The sequence below is a fragment of the Petaurus breviceps genome, unplaced genomic scaffold (genome assembly GCF_028583685.1).
Source record: "Petaurus breviceps papuanus isolate PSGF00001 unplaced genomic scaffold, PetGlider_PUasm1.0 78, whole genome shotgun sequence".
In the NCBI taxonomy this organism is placed as follows: domain Eukaryota; kingdom Metazoa; phylum Chordata; class Mammalia; order Diprotodontia; family Petauridae; genus Petaurus; species Petaurus breviceps.
This window is the reverse complement of record NW_027186502.1, coordinates 4659129-4676811: the sequence shown is the minus strand read 5'-3', so window position 1 is coordinate 4676811 and position 17683 is coordinate 4659129. Positions and strand designations below refer to the sequence as shown.

Genomic DNA, 17683 nt, shown 5'->3' with positions numbered 1-17683 from the left:
AGAGCTTACAGATTTTAGACAGCCAGTTCAGGGTCCTGACAGTATTTGTGGTGACTATTTTGAGCTCTTGAATAAACATCCAATAGGAAGAAGCTACAAGCAACTATGTATTATGATTGGAAAGGTTATTTGAAAGGGCATTAATCAACGGATCAGAGGAACAATACCAAGAGTAGTCTAAAACAAAGTCCCATGATTGTACCTATCTATGAGTGAGAGACCAATGAACTTCAGATATTACCAAGGAAGCTTGGGCTAAATCTGATGGAAAGAAATAAGCAAATAGACCCACTCGTCCTTGGCAAAGGAACCTTGGACCAGAAATTAAGGTGACTCAGTAACAGCTAAGCATTTTACCATGGGTAAAATGGAGGCACACATTAGGCATGCTTAGGAGGAATCCATTATTAGTTTGCCCAAAGCTGAAGCCCAACAGACTAATATTGGGAATGGAGATGTGGGTATGGGCCACTCTGTGCCACAAGAATTGTAATCACTGACTCAAGTCTTTCTTGGGTCCTTCTCACATGAAATCATAGAATGTCATGTAGTGGTGACAGTGAAGATTTTAGCTATGGTGTGTCCTCTTTTGCTGGACAGTAGAAGCCAGATAATATAACACTTCTCCCGAAAGGACAAAGAAGTTTAGAATTAGAATCAGAAGTCAGCTACTTCTGTAATAGCACTGAAAGAGGGTATCTGAAAAGGCCAAGTGCACTTTGCTACCACTGTGGATAAGATGAACATATGCATAATGGGTGCCTTTTTGTGGAGGAATTCTTCATTGGTTCGTCAAAAGTGGAAGTCCACTAGACTTATGTCTCATGGGAAATCCTGCAACATTGACAAAAAAAAACCCACCTATAATAATTGCTTATGATAATAATGGTGATTTTTCAGAAGTGCTAAAAAGTTGTAACATGGTCAAAACATTGTCAGAAGGAGGGTAATAAGATTTCTTCTTGTTGTTCAGTAATTTCAGTTGTCTTCGACTCTTCATGACTCCATGGACTCATGTTCAGTGGATTTCCTTGGCAAAAATACTAAAGTGGTTTATCATTTCCTTTTCTAGTGGCAAGCACAGGTTAAGTGACTTACCGAAAGTCATACAGCTAGGAAGTGTCTGCAGGTGAATCTGAACTGAAATCTTCCTGATTCTAAGCCCAGTGCTCTATACAGGCACCACCTAGCTGCCTAGGAAGACTTAGGAATACATAAAATGGATTATTAGCCTCCAATAACCAGTTATTGGCTAGGTACTATTTTCTTCAGTGATGAGAACATGATAGCTTCAACTTTTTGTTTGTTTGTTTCAGTTTACAGTCATATCTGATTTTTTATGATCCCATTTGGGTTTTCTTGGCAAAGATACTGGAATGGTTTGCCATTTCCTTCTCCAGCTCATTTTATAGATGAGAGAACTGAGACAGTTAAAGTAACTTGCCCAGTGTCACATAGCTAGTAAGTGTCTGAGGTTGGATTTAAACTCAGGAAGATGAGCCTTCCTGACTCTAAGCCCAGCACTCTATCCACCACATCACCTAGCAGCCCAATAGGTTTGATATCCACATGCAAACCACTTTAATTTAATAATGTACTAAGGGTTTTCCTCTAAAAAATGATCCCAAGGAATCTAATGAAAAGATTCCAAAAATTAACCTGAAAGCATCTCTAGGCATCTAATTAACTAATATTCTAAGATGAATGTGTTATGATTTTTAAAAAGTTGTAATCAATTTTAAGAGCAAGAACTTTTTTATTTAAAAATCAGAAACTCAAATTTTCAAGTAACAGTGCTTGAAAAGTCATTAGGACAATTAAGTTTTTCAAAACAATTGCAAAAGTTGAAGACATTTTCATAGGGTAAAAATTAGTGCCAAGTCAGTAATTCTTCAAAGTCACTTTGCTGCTATTGTAGCTCATAGATGTACATTAATCTCCTATTACAAAGTATTGCTGGGGGAGCTTAACATTTCTTTTTTCATATTTTTTCACAGAATTTGCATGTTGTCATAGTTATAAAAATTACTTAGAGTAGTCTGAGAAAGCTTACTCAAGATTAACACTGCAGATTTTACAACCATTATGAACGTCAGAAACGTGCCTTTTGGGCTTCAGAAAAGAACCCATGGCAGATAACATTTTGTCCTTCATTGTTGGATTTAATTACAAAGACAACCCCCAAAGAAAGAACCAGCCAATGACCTACTTCTCAAGTTCTTTTCAATCAGACTATTTCAGTGACTGATTAGAATTCATGTGTTCATATACATGTATGTCTTTATTATATATACACATACAGTAAGATGTTCTTGCATAATGTTCTTCTGGCACTGGTCACTTATTTAAGCCATTGGAAGATCATGATAAGCTGCATATCTTCCAGTTACATGATGGTAGATCTAGGAGAAAATGTTTACATTCCAATTTTAATTCAAAAGATAAACAATAAAACTCTTATACTCCATGGGCCCCAACCCAACTCTCAATAGATTTCTATTAAAGGATCACAGAATTTAGAACAAAAATGGTTAGAGATTATCAAACCTAATTCCTTCATTTTACAAATGGGGAAACTGAGGCCCTGAGAGGTTCAATAATTCAATGGTCTTTACAGAGTAGAGAAGGGATTGCAAAAGAGACCCTTTGTCCTCAAAGCCAGTGCTCTTTCTGCCACACTACGCTGACTCATCAGGGATAGAGGAGGAAAGGCACAAAAGGGATTTGACAATAAAATGAAACAGATGGATTTTCATTTCCAGTTTTGGACTTTTAAATCCTCTCTGGAGAAAACTATAATTTGCAAGTATTACACAGAGAGATATGCAACTTTTAATTTGTTTCTCAAAAACCCATGCAGACTTAATTGAAGAGGGGCTGGGGGGAGCCATAGCTTGATGTGAAGGTCTTCCTGCAACTCACCTGTCTCTCAATGTCAGAAAGCAAAGTGCTAGCTCCTATGCGAAAGAGTTCTGGTTTCAGCCATTCATCTCCAAGCTCCTCTTTAATGAGTGAGAGCCAAGCAATAGAATCCTTTGCAGTCCGGATACCTCCTGCTGGTTTAAAACCTATCTGAAAAAGGAGAGGAAAAGGGCCATTTTTTTTTTATTTAAATCAATTGAGTGCTAGTTCTTGAACATCTTTGGACCGTGGATCCCCTGGAAAGCTAGAGACTGACTCACTGGCAGCAATTCAGTTCCATCCCATAAATACTTACTAAGCACCCTTTCTTCATGGAAGCTGTAAAAGGTAAAACACAAACACAGAAAACTATGATGCACAAAAAGGGCATCAGAGAAGGATAGAGCCAAGTATAGTCTGAAAGAAGAGGCAATTTTCCAAGGAACTTTATGAAGGAGGTAGCATCTGAGAGCTAAGTTTGAGAGGATGGGTAGGAATTCAACAAAGAAGGAGGAAGAATATTAAACAACAGGGAAATAGACATCAAGATGAATAACCCAGATTTCAGAGTGCTTTAAATTTGGAAAGCACTTTTATTATAACCTTATCCCCATTCTACAGAAGAGAAAACTGAGGCTTAGAAAACTTGTCCTGAAGCTCATGTAATTAGAATCAGAGCTAGGACTTGAAACCACATCTTCTGATGCCAAAATCTTTCCATTATATCACATTGTCTCTCTAAAGAGAAACAGTAAAAAGAACAGCTGATCAATAGGCTACCAGTAAAAACACAGACAGAAAGATTATGAAAAGTGAGTACAAGATTTCAAAAAGTAGTCATGTGTATGTGTGTGTATATGTATATGTATACATATACACACGTATGTGTGTGTATACACAAACAAATTTTTTTTAATCAAATTCATTGTGGGTCAGTAAGTCTTTTGGGCACTGCATTTAAAGGGAGCATCCATCTTTCAAAAAAGGAATACGGAAAACATAAACCCAAAATGAAGCCAATTATGAAATATTAAGTCTTTACTTTTCAGAATGATCACTAAGCATGGACTGTGAGGCAGGCACTATCACACACTTAAAACACCCTTCACCTCAGTAACATATACAACTTTCCAGCCTAGGATGCTGGAGTCAGAAAGGACAGCAGAGGTAATCTAGTTCAACTTAGAGTTAGGCTAAACATCTACTTTCTGGACCAATGGTTGTTGGGTTTTGGTTTGGGGTTTTACTTTTAGTTTTTTTTTTTTTTTCCCCTATTAGGCCACAATATCTAGTTATTGTTCCCAATACAAGGGATTTCACCTGACTACCAGACAAATACTCAGTTGCTCATTTTACAAACATAAATGTAATTTGGTTTGCAGTTCTCTCTTTCTATGTGAAAGACAGAAATTTGTTCATACTGCCTGAAGAAATAAATCATCAACATGGTCACAAGAGACAGAATTGGGCCCTCAATAGTCAAAGTTATTAGTTTCTAAGGACAACTATTCAGTTTTCATAAGGTCTAATAAATACACTAGTAGAATAATCTTCCTCCAAAACATCTTAGTTTAAAGAGGCAAAGGTCAGAACTATATTTATATTATGGCTTCTGCACCCCAAAGTTGAGTACACCTCTAATTAAGGTGTCACTGTCAAGCAATATGGCTGCATGTATGTGTGTGTGTGTGTGTGTGTGTGTGTGTGTGTGTGCGCCTGTGCACTCACCTGTCAGGCCCTAAGGCTGGAAAGAATACATCTCTTACAGATATATTTACTCCGTCTGTGTTTTTCTCAATATGACAGGATACAGAGTTATTCATTAGGAAAAAATTCTGGAAGGACTAGGCCTATCCAAACCAAAAAGAAGGCCTTCTCCATAAATGAACTTGAATTGTAGCTACATATAAAGTTGTCACATCCAAATGGCAAAGGATTAAAGGATATTTTAGAGTTTCCTTTCTGCAAAAGTATAAAGATAAGTTTTAAAGGGCTTCCCGGGAAAAGAAAGTAAAAATATTTTTAAGGCATGTTGCATTCGCCCCACTTGTGTATTAAAAAAAAAATCCCCTAAGATAATTTGCAGCTAACAAGCAACTTGATACAAAAAGGAAAATCTAAGCATATTTTTAAAAAAATACTTCATACACTTTTTTCCCTTTTAACTTCATATATTTTCCCCCAAAATTATTATTTTTCAAAAGTTGACAAAGGCCAGCATATACCCTCCTCAGCTTAACAGTCTTCCAGAGAGCACATCCAACTGCCATAAAACGCAAAAATGGATATTTAATTCAAGAGCTATATAACGCCTAGCTACCTTTTCCCTGCTGTTTCACAGTATTTCATTATTTTGTTTAATAAGTTCATCTCCTCAAGAATTTTCTCTTCACCTCATATTATTAAAAGTAATAAGTTTTTCTGGACCAGGGGTTTCCCAACAGAAAAACCAATTTATGTGTGTCCTTCAATAATGACAGGAAAAGATTATTTCCCATTATATTGCATACTTTTCATATCACCACCACAGCTTATCATTCAATAAATGTTAGTCTGCAATTTTTTCCGTTCCTCAAGGAAGTTTAATTTCTGCATTAACCTGTTTTCACTAGCCAATGCCTTGCCAGAAAGCCTCTGTGTAGCAGCAAAATTAGTTCGTTAAAGAACCCATTTAGGAATCTCTTGTCAGTGATAAAATTGTCTTCAGTTAATAAAAGGAGAGAAAGTCAGTTTACATCTCGGTCACACACACTTACACCTCCACTCACACTCACTTTCTGTTAATGGAACGTTTTTCACCATAAATTTATTCTTTTGTAATGAAAGGTAAATTAAACATTTATCTTAATAAAGGTAAGTTGTTCATGCCTTCAATATAAAAAAAATGGTTATCATGGCTGTAACTGGTATCATAAGCAACATTATTTTTATTTAGAAGAAAGATCTGCTTGCAATAAAGATACCTTGTTTCCAGTTTTCCAAAAGAAGTCTCTAATGGCCCGAACCATCACTATAGCTACAGGAAAGGTAGCATTTACTGTTTCTTTTCCTGTTGAGGTCTTAATGAAATCAGAACCTAAAACAAAAAGGAAGAAAATTTTCAAGCTAATTAGAAAACTTTTCACAGCTTTAAATCAGATGACATGTTGAGTTGTGTAATGTTTGAGAGAGCAAAAATTTACTTTAAATTCATTTAAAAATAAAAGTATTGAAAAAATTGAAATAAAATATTTCCCTTTAAAAAAAATCCTACACTAAATTTAAGTACTTATTACACATGAACATTCTAAAAAAATTTAACTCCCCTTTATAAAATTTTACCTCAGACTTAACTATAGAGGGTATACTTAAGTCTGGAGAAAAAAAAATTTTCAAGGTAATTATTGTTCTTTTTAAATGGTCAATTTAATAGTAAACCAAGTCAGCCCAAATAAAAGATCCATAGAATCACAAAATCTTAAAGCTGGAAAGTTAAAAGAGACCCCAGAAACCATCTAATTCAACCTGAACACAAAAAGAATCCCCATTATAATATATCCAACAAGTTGTCATCTAGCTCCACTTGAAGAAAACCAAGGAGGAGAATCCCACCACCTTTCTAGGTATCACGTTCCATTTTTTTTTTTTTGGAGGGGGAGGGTAGGCAATTGGGGTTAAGTGACTTACCCAAGGTCACACAGCTAGTTTTTTTTTGTGTCAAGTGTCTGAGTACGGATCCAAACCCAGGTCCTCCTGACTCCAGGGCCGGTGCTCTATTCACTGAGACACCTAGCCACCCCAACCCATTCCATTTGGACAACTCTAAATGTTAGGAAGTTTTTCCTAACGGCTAGCCTAAATCTGCAACTTCCACTGACTGCTTTTGATTTTGCCTTCTGGGGTCAAACTGAAGTCCGAGCCCTTCTCCACACATTAGCCTTTCAGATATTATCATGTATACCCTGAGTTTTCAGTTCTCTAGAATAAACATCTGCACTTCAATCAATCCTCATATCACATGGACTCAAGACTGTTCCCTATACTGGCTGCTCTCCTCTGGAAACTCCAATTTATCAATGTCCTTTTTAAACTGGGGTAGCCAGAATTGAACACAATGTTCTAGGTAATGACTGTCTACTGAGGATAGAGTATTAGCAGGACTATCACTCTATTCCTGGAAGTTTTGCCCTTCAATGTAGGCTGAATTGAATCAGCTTTTGGGCTACCATATCAAACTGCTCATTCATAAAGAACTTGTAGTCCACTAACAGATATTCTTCATCATGACTGCTGCTCAACCATCCCTTCCCCATCTTATACTCATGAAGCTGAGGCGTGTGTTTTTGTTTTGCTTTGTTTTGTTTGGGTTTGGGGCGGGGGTTGTACCTGAGTAGATGATTTTACCTTTATCGTTATTAAATTTCATCTTATTAGATTAAGTCCAATGTCCTAGTCTGACAAAGACTTCTTAGATCCTGATTCTGTGTGTTAGATATCCCTCCCACATTTATGTCATTAACAAATTTGAGGGGTGGCTAGGTGGCGCAGTGAATAGAGAACCAGCCCTGGAGTCAGGAGGACTTGAGGTCAATTCCATCCTCAGACACTTAACACAAAAACTAGCTGTGTGAACTTCGACAAGTCACTTAACCCCATCTGCCCTCTAAAAAGAAAAAAAATTAAAAATTAAAAAAAATTGAGTAGCATGCCATTTATGCCTTTATCCAAGAGCAGAATAAAAAGATTAAATAGCACAGGGCCCCACACAGATCCCTAGGGTACACCACTAAAGACCTCTCACCTTATTGATACTGAACCATTAACGGGGACTCTGAGTAGAGACAAACACCACCTCTTAACCTATCTAATTTTGTTAACATCAAATCCATATCCTTCCATTTTCTCTACAATAATAGCATGAGAGATTTTACTGAAAGTTTTTCTAAGAGCTAGATAAACTATATCCAAAACATTCTCCTCATCTATTAGTTTATTAATTCTGTCAAAAAAAGGAAATGATATTCCACAATCTCACAGCTGTTTCTGTAATGATGTCACTAATTAAAATAAAATTAGATCATTTTATTCAATAACTAAATAATGAAGAAATAAAGAAAAATTGTATTTTTTTCAAGATGTGTGGCAGCATAGTACATAGAAGATTGGCTTTGGAATCAAAAAGAATTGGATTTAAGCCTCTCTGTCATAGGCAATTCTCTAAGAAAAAAAATGACTTGCTAATCTCCATTGGAAAAGGCAGTTTCCACATTGGGCATTTCCCACACTGATGAAATCACAGGTTCTGACCAAAAAAAAAAGTCAGATATATGTATACAGGGGGACAGATAGACAGAGAAAGAGAGAGAGAGAGAGAGAGAGAGAGAGAGAGAGAGAGAGAGAGAGAGAGAGAGAGAGAGAATATAGGTAGCTTTTGCCACTATCAAGAAACCTAGTGTTGTCTTGACACATGCAAGAGAGATGTCTTTTGGGGGGAACTCTCCAGTCTGGGTTTTGGTCCTCTGAGTGTCTATTTCTGCTTCCAAAAGAAAAAAGATTAGGATGGGTAGAACAGGATCCCAAACAAAATAAGGAAGAAATTGTAGAGGTGATTTCAAGGCCTTTGTCTTCTGAAAAAAAAAATTAATCTGAGGAGGAAAAAGAAAAGGGAAAACTTGAGAAAAAGTTGAGAGTGACTCAAACTGAAGGAGAAAAAGGGTTCAATATGAAGGACTCAATGTATAAAAGAAAAAGATTGAGAAAAGAGTAGTCTCAAGAAGGAGAAGGTAAGAAAAAGTAAGGCAAGGTAAGATATTAATAAGAAAAGATCAAAGATATTGGATGTTGCTTTTAAGTTGTCAAGAGATGATAAAAGAATAAGGAAAGATGTTAACATCTTACTAAAGGAGGTAAGCTATATCACACAGCAATTTAAATTAAGAGAAGAGAGGATCTCACTACCAGCAAGAGAGAACAGAGATAATTTGGAGTGGCTGGCATTAAATATGCCATGGCCAACTGACTACTCTCTATATTTAAAGTATATGCATACTTGTACATATGTATTTCAAAATCTCCCTCCAAATGAGGTGAAAGGGGCACAGAAATGTCTTTCTACATTCCAAAATATCAGGGACAATGAAGTGTTCCTAAAACAAACAAGAAAATAGAAACTGAGCTTCAACTTGGAGGGAGGAGGTTTGAGGAGAGAGAAAGTAGGTAAAACAGAAATCTGAAGAGGTAGAAAGGACCCCTGACCTCTATCAAGCATTTAAAGAGTGGAAGAAGAAAGTAAGAAGCACTACTGTATACTCAGAATTTTTAAAAAAGAAAAAGTACTTGAAATTCTGAAATGGAACAAACTAGATACTCTAAGGAGAAAGTAGTACTTGTCCTCCAAGAAGAGATATAGCAAAACCACAGGCACTGTCAGTTAGAGGTCATTCAGTAAGATAAAGGAAGAAGAAAAGAATAATGATAATTGGGGACTTCCTATTCAGCATACTCTCTAAAACATAACAGAGAACTTTCCAGTATCTGTCAGAAAGGAAGACTTATTACTCACATCTAGTGATTTGTGTCAGGATGAATTATACTTCCGGAAGGGACCTAGAAAGCAATGCCAAAGTTTACAAAGAATTCTGAATGACTGCTTAAATTGTAAGAATGACAGTGTCCTGATCAGGAATTGAGTGTGCTCAACAAAGACAGGTAAGAGAAGGACCAAATATGAGGAAGGCTTCAATGTAAATAAGAAAAGAATTGAGAAAAAGATGGACACGAGAAGGAGAAGGTAAGTGGTAAGGTGAAGTAAATAAAAGGTAAGTAAAAATGGTAAGGAAGACAAGACTATTATAATTAACAAACAATATACCCATTGAAATCCTGTATTTGTACCTTTCAATTGTGTGACTATCAAGACACGATCTGAATGTCAAAATTCACTTGTGAAAGAGGGCCTATTGGGGCAGCTAGGTGGCACAATGAATAGAGCATCGGCCTTGAAGTCAGGAGGACCTGAGTTCAAATCTGGCCTCAGACACTTGACACAAGTACTAGCCATGTGACTTTGGGCAAGTCACTTAACCCCAATTGCCCTCCAAAAAGCAAAAAAAAAAAAGGCCTTTTTTCAGCTATATTGATCCATTATACCTAGATCTGTATAAATCATTTTCTTAAAGATTTTATACATCAAGATCTGTGATTTCATCAATGGATACTAACACAAATGACATTCAATCTATAATTTAGTAGATAAGTTCAGGAAAGCTACCTAGAAAAGTCATGTGGGAGGCAGAGCCAAGATAGTGGAATAAAGGCAGGGACTCAGCTGAGCTCTCCCATGAACCTCTCCAACAACCTTTAAAAAACAACTCTAAACTAATTCTAGAGCAGCAGAACCCACAAAAAGATGAAGTGAAAGAAACTTCTAACTTAGAAGGTTGGCAGGAAAGGTCTGTTAAACTAGGTGAGAGAGGAGCATAGTCCAGCCCAGGATATGCCAGCACAGACCAGGCCCCAGCAAACCAGGAGCAGGCTTTGGTAGTCACTGAATCAGCAGCAGTAGAGGGAGCAGCTGCTTCTGGAGCTCTCAACCCACAGATGGTAAGGGGGTTGAACAACTTGTCAGAAAGAGATTACAAGTATCTTTTTGCTTTCACTGAGGCAGGATTCTGTTGCTTTCCCTATACTTGGATCCAGGTCATAGTCCTGGGTGGCAGTCCCAGGGTGAAGAAGAGAAATAACATAGCAGAGCTTGCAGCCACAATGGAAGTGGGACCCTCCTCACAGTTCCAGGGAGAAAAGAGTCCTTGTGGTCACTCACAGACCAGAGCACAGGCCAAGAGGGTAGTAAACACCTCTCCTTAGATCACACCACCTTGGAAGAATTGAAATAGGTCCCTATTGAGAATTGAAATTTTAGGTCCCTAGAAGTATCTCTGAAAACAGCTGCACAAAACCCTTGAAGTTTGGGACAGGGTGCCCTCCACCCTGGAAGTAGAGCCCTACTTGGCTTTGATTCCAGGTTAAAGGGGAGAACTGAGATCTGGAGCAAGAGGTACCATCCCCCATACCCCAGGGCTAGAGGTGATTACAAAAATTAAGTTATTACTACACCAAAAACATTCATAGGCAAAGGAGAAAGAATCCAACCACAGAAAGTTATTATGGGAATAGAGAAGACCAGGATTCATCCTCAGAGGAGGATACTGCAGCAAAGAAATCCTCTTCTACCTCAAAGAGGAGCATCAAATGGCCACCTGCCCCAAAACAATTCATACAAGAACTTAAAAAAGACTTTAAAAATCAAGTGAGAGAGACAGAGGAGAAGCTAAAAACAAAACAAAATAAAAACAAGTAAGAACAATCCAAGAAAAACAGAAAGATTATGAAAAGAAAGTCAACCAATTAGAAAAGGATATCCAAAATCTTAAGGAAGAAAATAACGCCTTAAAAATTAGAATTGGGCAAAGTGAAGCCAGTGAAGCCATAAGAGATCAAAAAATAATTAAACAAAATATGAAGAATGAAAAAATAGAAGTGAAAGTAAAACATCTTGTAAGAAAAACACCTGATCTGGAGAACAGATCTAGAAGAGAAAACATAAGAATAATTGGACTACCAGGAAAGTTATAATAAAAAAAAGAATCCTGTAGCGGCTAGGTGTCACAGTGAGTGAGAGCGCCAGCCCCGGAGTTGGGAGGACCCGGGATCAGTTCTGGCCCCAGATACTTAACACCCACACAAAATAACTCACTGTGTAACCTTGGGCAAGTTACTTAACCCCAATTGCTTTAAAAAAGAAAAAGAATCTTGATACAATAATATAAGAAATAATTAAAGAAAATTGTTTTGAAGCATTAGAACAAGGGTGGAAGAAGTAGAAATAGAAAAAAATCATCAAACACCACTTGAAGGAGATCTTATATTAGAAGATTTTAAATATTCTAGTCAAATTCTGAAACCTCCAACTCTAGGATAAAATATTAAAAGCACCAACAAAAAAATCAATTTAAATATGATGGTGGCACAATTAGAATCACACAAGACCTAGCAGCAGAGACACAAAAGGACCACAGGTATTGGAACACTATATATCAAAGAGCAAAAGAATTAAAGTTCCAGCTAAAAATATCAAATCATACAGGTATATGGTTGAATAGTTTCTGGTGTCCTTATGATTACTATTTATAGCTGTTGTTGCCAATATCTTCAGAAATTTTTCTAATAATTGCTTTTCAAGAAATGTTGAAAATTATATCCTTCAATAATTTTTACAACTGTCATTTCCAGCACAGACTTCATCAGTGTGGTCTGAATATTTTCCATATTCATCTTTTGTAGTGCCATTTATACTTCCTTCATTTAACATCTTGTGGACTAAAGTGTTGAAAGTTTCTGAAACGAGTTTATTCTAGTAATACTGATAGATTAGTTCTATTTTTTATCTGTTATGATTATTCCAGTTTATCTTTAAAAGTTCTTGGGATAGGGGTGGCTAGGTGGTACAGTGAGTAAAGCGCTGGCCCTGGATTTGGGAGGACCTGAGTTCGGTTCCAGCCCGAGACACTTAACACCCACACAAAAATACTAGCTGTGTAACCTTGGGCAAGTTACTTAACCCCAATTGCCCTCCAAAATGCAAAAAAAAAAAAAAGTTCTTAAGATGAGAAAAAAGTTTTTAAAAAGAAAAAAAAACAGCTCTTGGGATGGATAGACATAACTGGGTATCATGTTAAGCTCTTTTCAAACTCATTTCCTCTCTTTCCTGAGACCTGGTACTATTACCTTTCATCATGTTCCTCAATAATATTCTACAAACAAACCTAAGATTAAATTCATGGAGCCTTTTCTTTGTCTTACAGGAAAAAAATAACTCAAATGTATCAGAAAAACCTGGAATGACTTCTATGAACTGATGCTGAGTGAGGTGAGCAGAACCAAGAGAACACTGTATGCAGTAACAGCAACATTATGGGATGATGAACTATGATTGACTTAGCTATTCTCAGCAAATACAATGATCCAAGACAATTCCAAAAGACTCATGATGGAAAATGCTATCCACATCCAGAGAAAGAACTGAATGTAGATCAAAGCACACCATTTTCACATTTTTTTTTCTTTTGGTGGTTTTTTTTTTAATGGTTTTTCCCCTTTGTTCTGTTTCTTCATTCATACGATGACTAATACGGAAATATGTTTAACGTGATTACACATGTATAACCTATATCAGAATGCTTGCCATTTTAGGGAAGGGGAAGGAGAGGAGCAGAGGAAGAAAAATTTGGAACTCAAAATCTTATTTAAAAAATGGACATTCAAAACTATCTTTAAATTTGACATTTAGTTGGAGAAAATAAAATAATATTAAAAAAAAGGATCAAATGTTTACTAACAGTTGGTTTAGGGGTTCTTTTGACCTTTTTTTCCATGGCAATTAAAGCTATAACCAGGAATTATTTGACCTGGGGTTGGGAAATGAGGATGATGATGAACCAATATTGGCTCCCAGAACAGCAGAGGCCAGAGTGGTGGCAACAATGGCACAGAGCATAGACAGGGGAAGGAGGATAAGGGGGAAAGTCAGAAGCTTAGTGAATAGTTCCATGAGGGGAAGGGACCTGATAGTTACAGAGGATACCCAAACAATGAGTGCAATTGCATCAAGAGAAGGGAAAGGTAGCAGCCTATTCCCCTAGAGCAGGTGTTCTTAAACTTTTTTGTGTCATGGACACCTTAGTCAGTCTGGTAAAGCTTATGGAATCCCTAACAATAACATTTTTAAGTGCCTAAAATAAAATAACAGGATTACAAAGGAAACCAATTATTAAAATACAGTCAACAGAATATTTGTTTTAAAAAATAAGTCAACAGTTATTAAGATAATAAGAAATAAGTCAACAGTTATTCCCAAGTGAAGAACTTCTTACTCAGACAAACCTGCCTGTGTCCTTTTAGGTTCTGAAGGGAAAGTTGGTTCCCAGGAGTGGAGCACTATGGTAAAGGGAACCTGAGAAGATACTGAGTAAGAAGGTATGTTTATATTGTCTCAGCAGCATTTGTCAGCAGAGGGCCACATATTGTATAGGAAGACAGTATCTGAAGGATGAAAACAGTGAGCTGCAGAAAGCTATAACGAAATATTATATTACTCAAAGATGTCTGTACCTTAGGAAAAGTTTTGGTGTTTGCAGTAGCTTTTCATTAGTTAAACTTCTACAGGAAATAGTGATAATCCATGTCAATGTCTTTTCCTTATTCATTTCCCAATTTTAATCAATAATTTTAATAAGTTGAATTTGAATGGATTTTTCATCTGTTATGATTATTCCAGTTTATCTTTAAAAGTTCTTGGAATGGGGGTGGCTAGGTGGCACAGTGAATAAGAGCACCGGGCCCAGAGTCAGGAGGACCCGGGATCTGTTCTGGCCTCAGACACTTAACACCTACACAAAATAACTGTCTATGTAACCTTGAGCAAGTTACTTAACCCCGATTGCTTAGAAAAAAATAAGTTCTTGGAATGAATTGACATAACTGGGTGTCATGTTAAGCTCTTTTCAAACTCATTTCCTCTCTTTCCTAAGACCTGATACTATTACTCTTCCATCATATTCCTCAATAATATTCTGCAAACAAAACTAAGATTAAATTAATGTTGCCTTTTCTTTCTGTCTTATAGAAAAAAAAAGAGCTCAAATATCAGAAAAACCTGAAATGACTGACGCTGAATGAAGTGAGCAGAACCAAGAGAACATTGTATGCAGTAACGGCAACAGTATCTTTTCCTTTTATTTCTTCCAATTTGGTACTGATTTTTATCTTTTTTCTAACAAGTTGATGATTGACTGCACACAAACAATTGATTTGAAAATGATCCACATTAGTAAATATTTATTTCTTTACATTAATATAGAATCAATGTTGTTTTGTGTTCACTATATCTAACATCTTTGAACTTTCTAAAGCATTCCTGTTACATGGTCATGAAGCTCTTCTATAATCTATAAATTTCTGTCCACTTTCATTTCTTAATCCTGAGCCATGTTGTGTAAAATTCTTTTTGCTGTGTTCTCCCAGGTCCATATCTTCACTGAAGTCATCATGTATTAAGATAGTAAGTTCATTGATTTGCTCAAGTTGATACAAGTAAGAAATATTGAAAAACATATTCAAACTGAGTCCACATTGAGTACCTTTTCCACTACACTAGTCACAGTGATTATTATTTAGTCATCACAAGCACAAAATGGCCAAATGCCATCCTGGTGATGTTTCTTATTGCCTTTAGAGAATATAATTCAATTCAGTAAGCATTTATTAAGTGCCTACTATATACTAGGTGCCAGGGATTAAATTTTTTTTCTTAAAAATTTGAATAGGTCTTGCCTTGAGATATTAATGGAAGGGCAAACTATGTAGACAGAGAAGTAAATAAAAAGTACTTACAAAAGTAATTTCATAAAGGAAAGCAACAATAATTAATAGCATTTATAGGGAGCTTTCAGGTTCACAAAATGCTTTAAAAATATAATTTGATCTTCTTAACAACCCTGGGAGGTAGATATAGCTTCTTTTTTTTTAAGAATGAGGAAACTGAGGCAGACAATGGTTAAGTGACTTTCCCAGGGAGTGCCTAAGGGTGAATTTGACCTCTGGTCTTCCTGACTTCAGGTCCAGTACTCAATCCACTAAGATACCTAGCTACCCCCTAAAATTTGCACTTGTATATGTAGCCAATCAAAAAGGAATTATTAAGTGCCCATTATGAGACAGGCAATAACTTAGGCATTGGAGGGGGACAAAATTAAAAATGAAACAATACCTTCCCTTAATCCTTTCCCTCATATTCTACTTACTGGAAGAGGTGATATCTCCTTGTTTAAGTATATTAAATATCTACTTATATGGCATATTCACAAGACATATGAGTTTATACAAAGAAATGGAATTTTTTAAGTTAATTAATTAAAATTAATTTTAATTAATTAATTAAAAAATTAATTTTTTAGAGCAGAGGTAACACTAGCAAGACAAAGGCCTGTAGAAGGTGGTGCTTCAGTTGAAGTTTGAAGAAAACAAGGAATACTAAGAGGTGAGGAGGAAGTGAATTACAAGCATAGGAAACCTGTACAAAAGGAGAGACAAAATGTCAACATAAGAAATAAATACCAAGAAGGTATTTGACTTGACCATAAAGTGTATGAAATGTAGTAATGTTAGAATAAAGTATAAAAGCAGGTAGTGAAGACTTTAAATGATTAAGAAAAAAAAAGGATTTCTATTTGACTAAGGTCCAAATGCAAATAAGGAACCACTGAAGTTTACTGAATGGAAGATGGGGGTGTGTGAAAATTAGGCTTTGGGAAAATCACTTTGCCAGTTGTGTGAGAGATTAGAGTGGGGAATGACTTGAGAAAGGAAGACCAATTAGGAAGTTATTGCAATGGTATAGTTGAGAGATAATAAGGGCCTGAACTAGGGTGGTTGTTATTTGAGTAAAGGGAAGGGGACAGATATGAAGTATGCTATGGAGGAATAATTTAGAAGACCTAGCAACTGATTAGATATGTGAGGTGAATGAGTCAAGAGTCAAGGAGACTCCAAGGTTGAGAATTTACATGACTGGAAGGAGGGTGAGATACTTAATAGAAATAAGGAAATTTGGAAGAACCATGGGATTTTGGAGGGATAGAGTTCTGTTTCAGACATGTTGAGTTTGAGAAGCCTGGGGAACATCCTGTATGAAATGTCCAATAGGCAATTTGTGAGGTTGGATTGGAGTTCAGGAGAGAGACTTTTTATACAGGTCAACTACATACATAGGCAAGTTATAGTTAAGGAACACTGACCCTTCTAAAGTATCAGTCTTTATCTATCTACATATATAAATGGAAGCAGCACAACAGGCTTTGGATTTACATGGACCAGGTTTAATTCTGGGGGCAACTTCCCCAAATAATTTATTTCTTTGGCTTATTTTGCCCCTAAAAAGAGTTTAGGCTGCCAAATTTCAGAATATGGCTTATGTCTAGGTCTCCGCAGAAACGTGTGAAAATGTCTCCATATCCTGTAAGAGCACAATGAACTAAATGTGCCAACTCTTGTGTTTGCTTCTCCAAGGAGAATGTGCCAGTCTTTCGTTCATTTAGCACAACATCCTAGTTTCTTCCAGTTTCATTAATAAGAAAGAATATAAAAAGTACTAGGATTCAGTTCCTCTTAGCTGTTAATAGATGGTTACTTTATAAATATTCCTAAGATTCTAAGTTCTTGCATTCACTGCCCACTTGTCCACCATTCTGCCACTGTCACCGTAGAAACAAAAGGGAATCTCTCGTTTTATATATTTTTTTTTTGGTTCGTGGATGTCTGTAGCCAAAGAATTAATCACCAGTTGGCCAAATTACTAGTGACAAAGCTCTCCTTACTTTGGGAGGCTGCTCTTCACATAGCAAAGCTGTAGCTCAAAAGAAATGTGAGATGCAAAAATTTAGAGATGTCTCCACTCCAAATGTTCATATGAACTATTTGTGACCACCTAGTGGCAGAGTGTTTCAAACTCATATTGGTCTGATCAGTCATGTTCAGATACATTATACCTTGACCCCAATATAGTGATGTCATTTTGGTCCTCTTTGAGCACAAAGAACAACTACTATCACCACCATTCAGACACCAGACACAATCTGTCACTACAGCCTTACTTTTCAACTTTGTAAATCCTTCCAGAGCTTATATCCTAATCGCCTACCCTTTGGGAAGACAGTGTCACCTGTGTCCCACAATGAGGTATCAGAGT

General features: G+C 36.5%; 1 protein-coding gene across 2 annotated transcripts in view; it reads right to left on the bottom strand.

Annotated features, from left to right (window-relative positions):
• Positions 1-1736: 1736 nt before the first annotated feature.
• Positions 1737-17683, bottom strand: part of DERA (deoxyribose-phosphate aldolase) — a 128529-nt gene continuing 112582 nt past the window's right edge. For both annotated transcript variants that reach the window (XM_069106141.1, XM_069106142.1), the window contains 3 exons: positions 5865-5977; positions 2923-3072; positions 1737-2402 (listed from right to left, as the gene is read on the bottom strand). In XM_069106141.1, the coding sequence (XP_068962242.1) occupies positions 2346-2402; positions 2923-3072; positions 5865-5977 (320 nt within the window). In that variant the 3' untranslated portion in view covers positions 1737-2345. The remainder of the gene's footprint in view (positions 2403-2922; positions 3073-5864; positions 5978-17683) is intronic.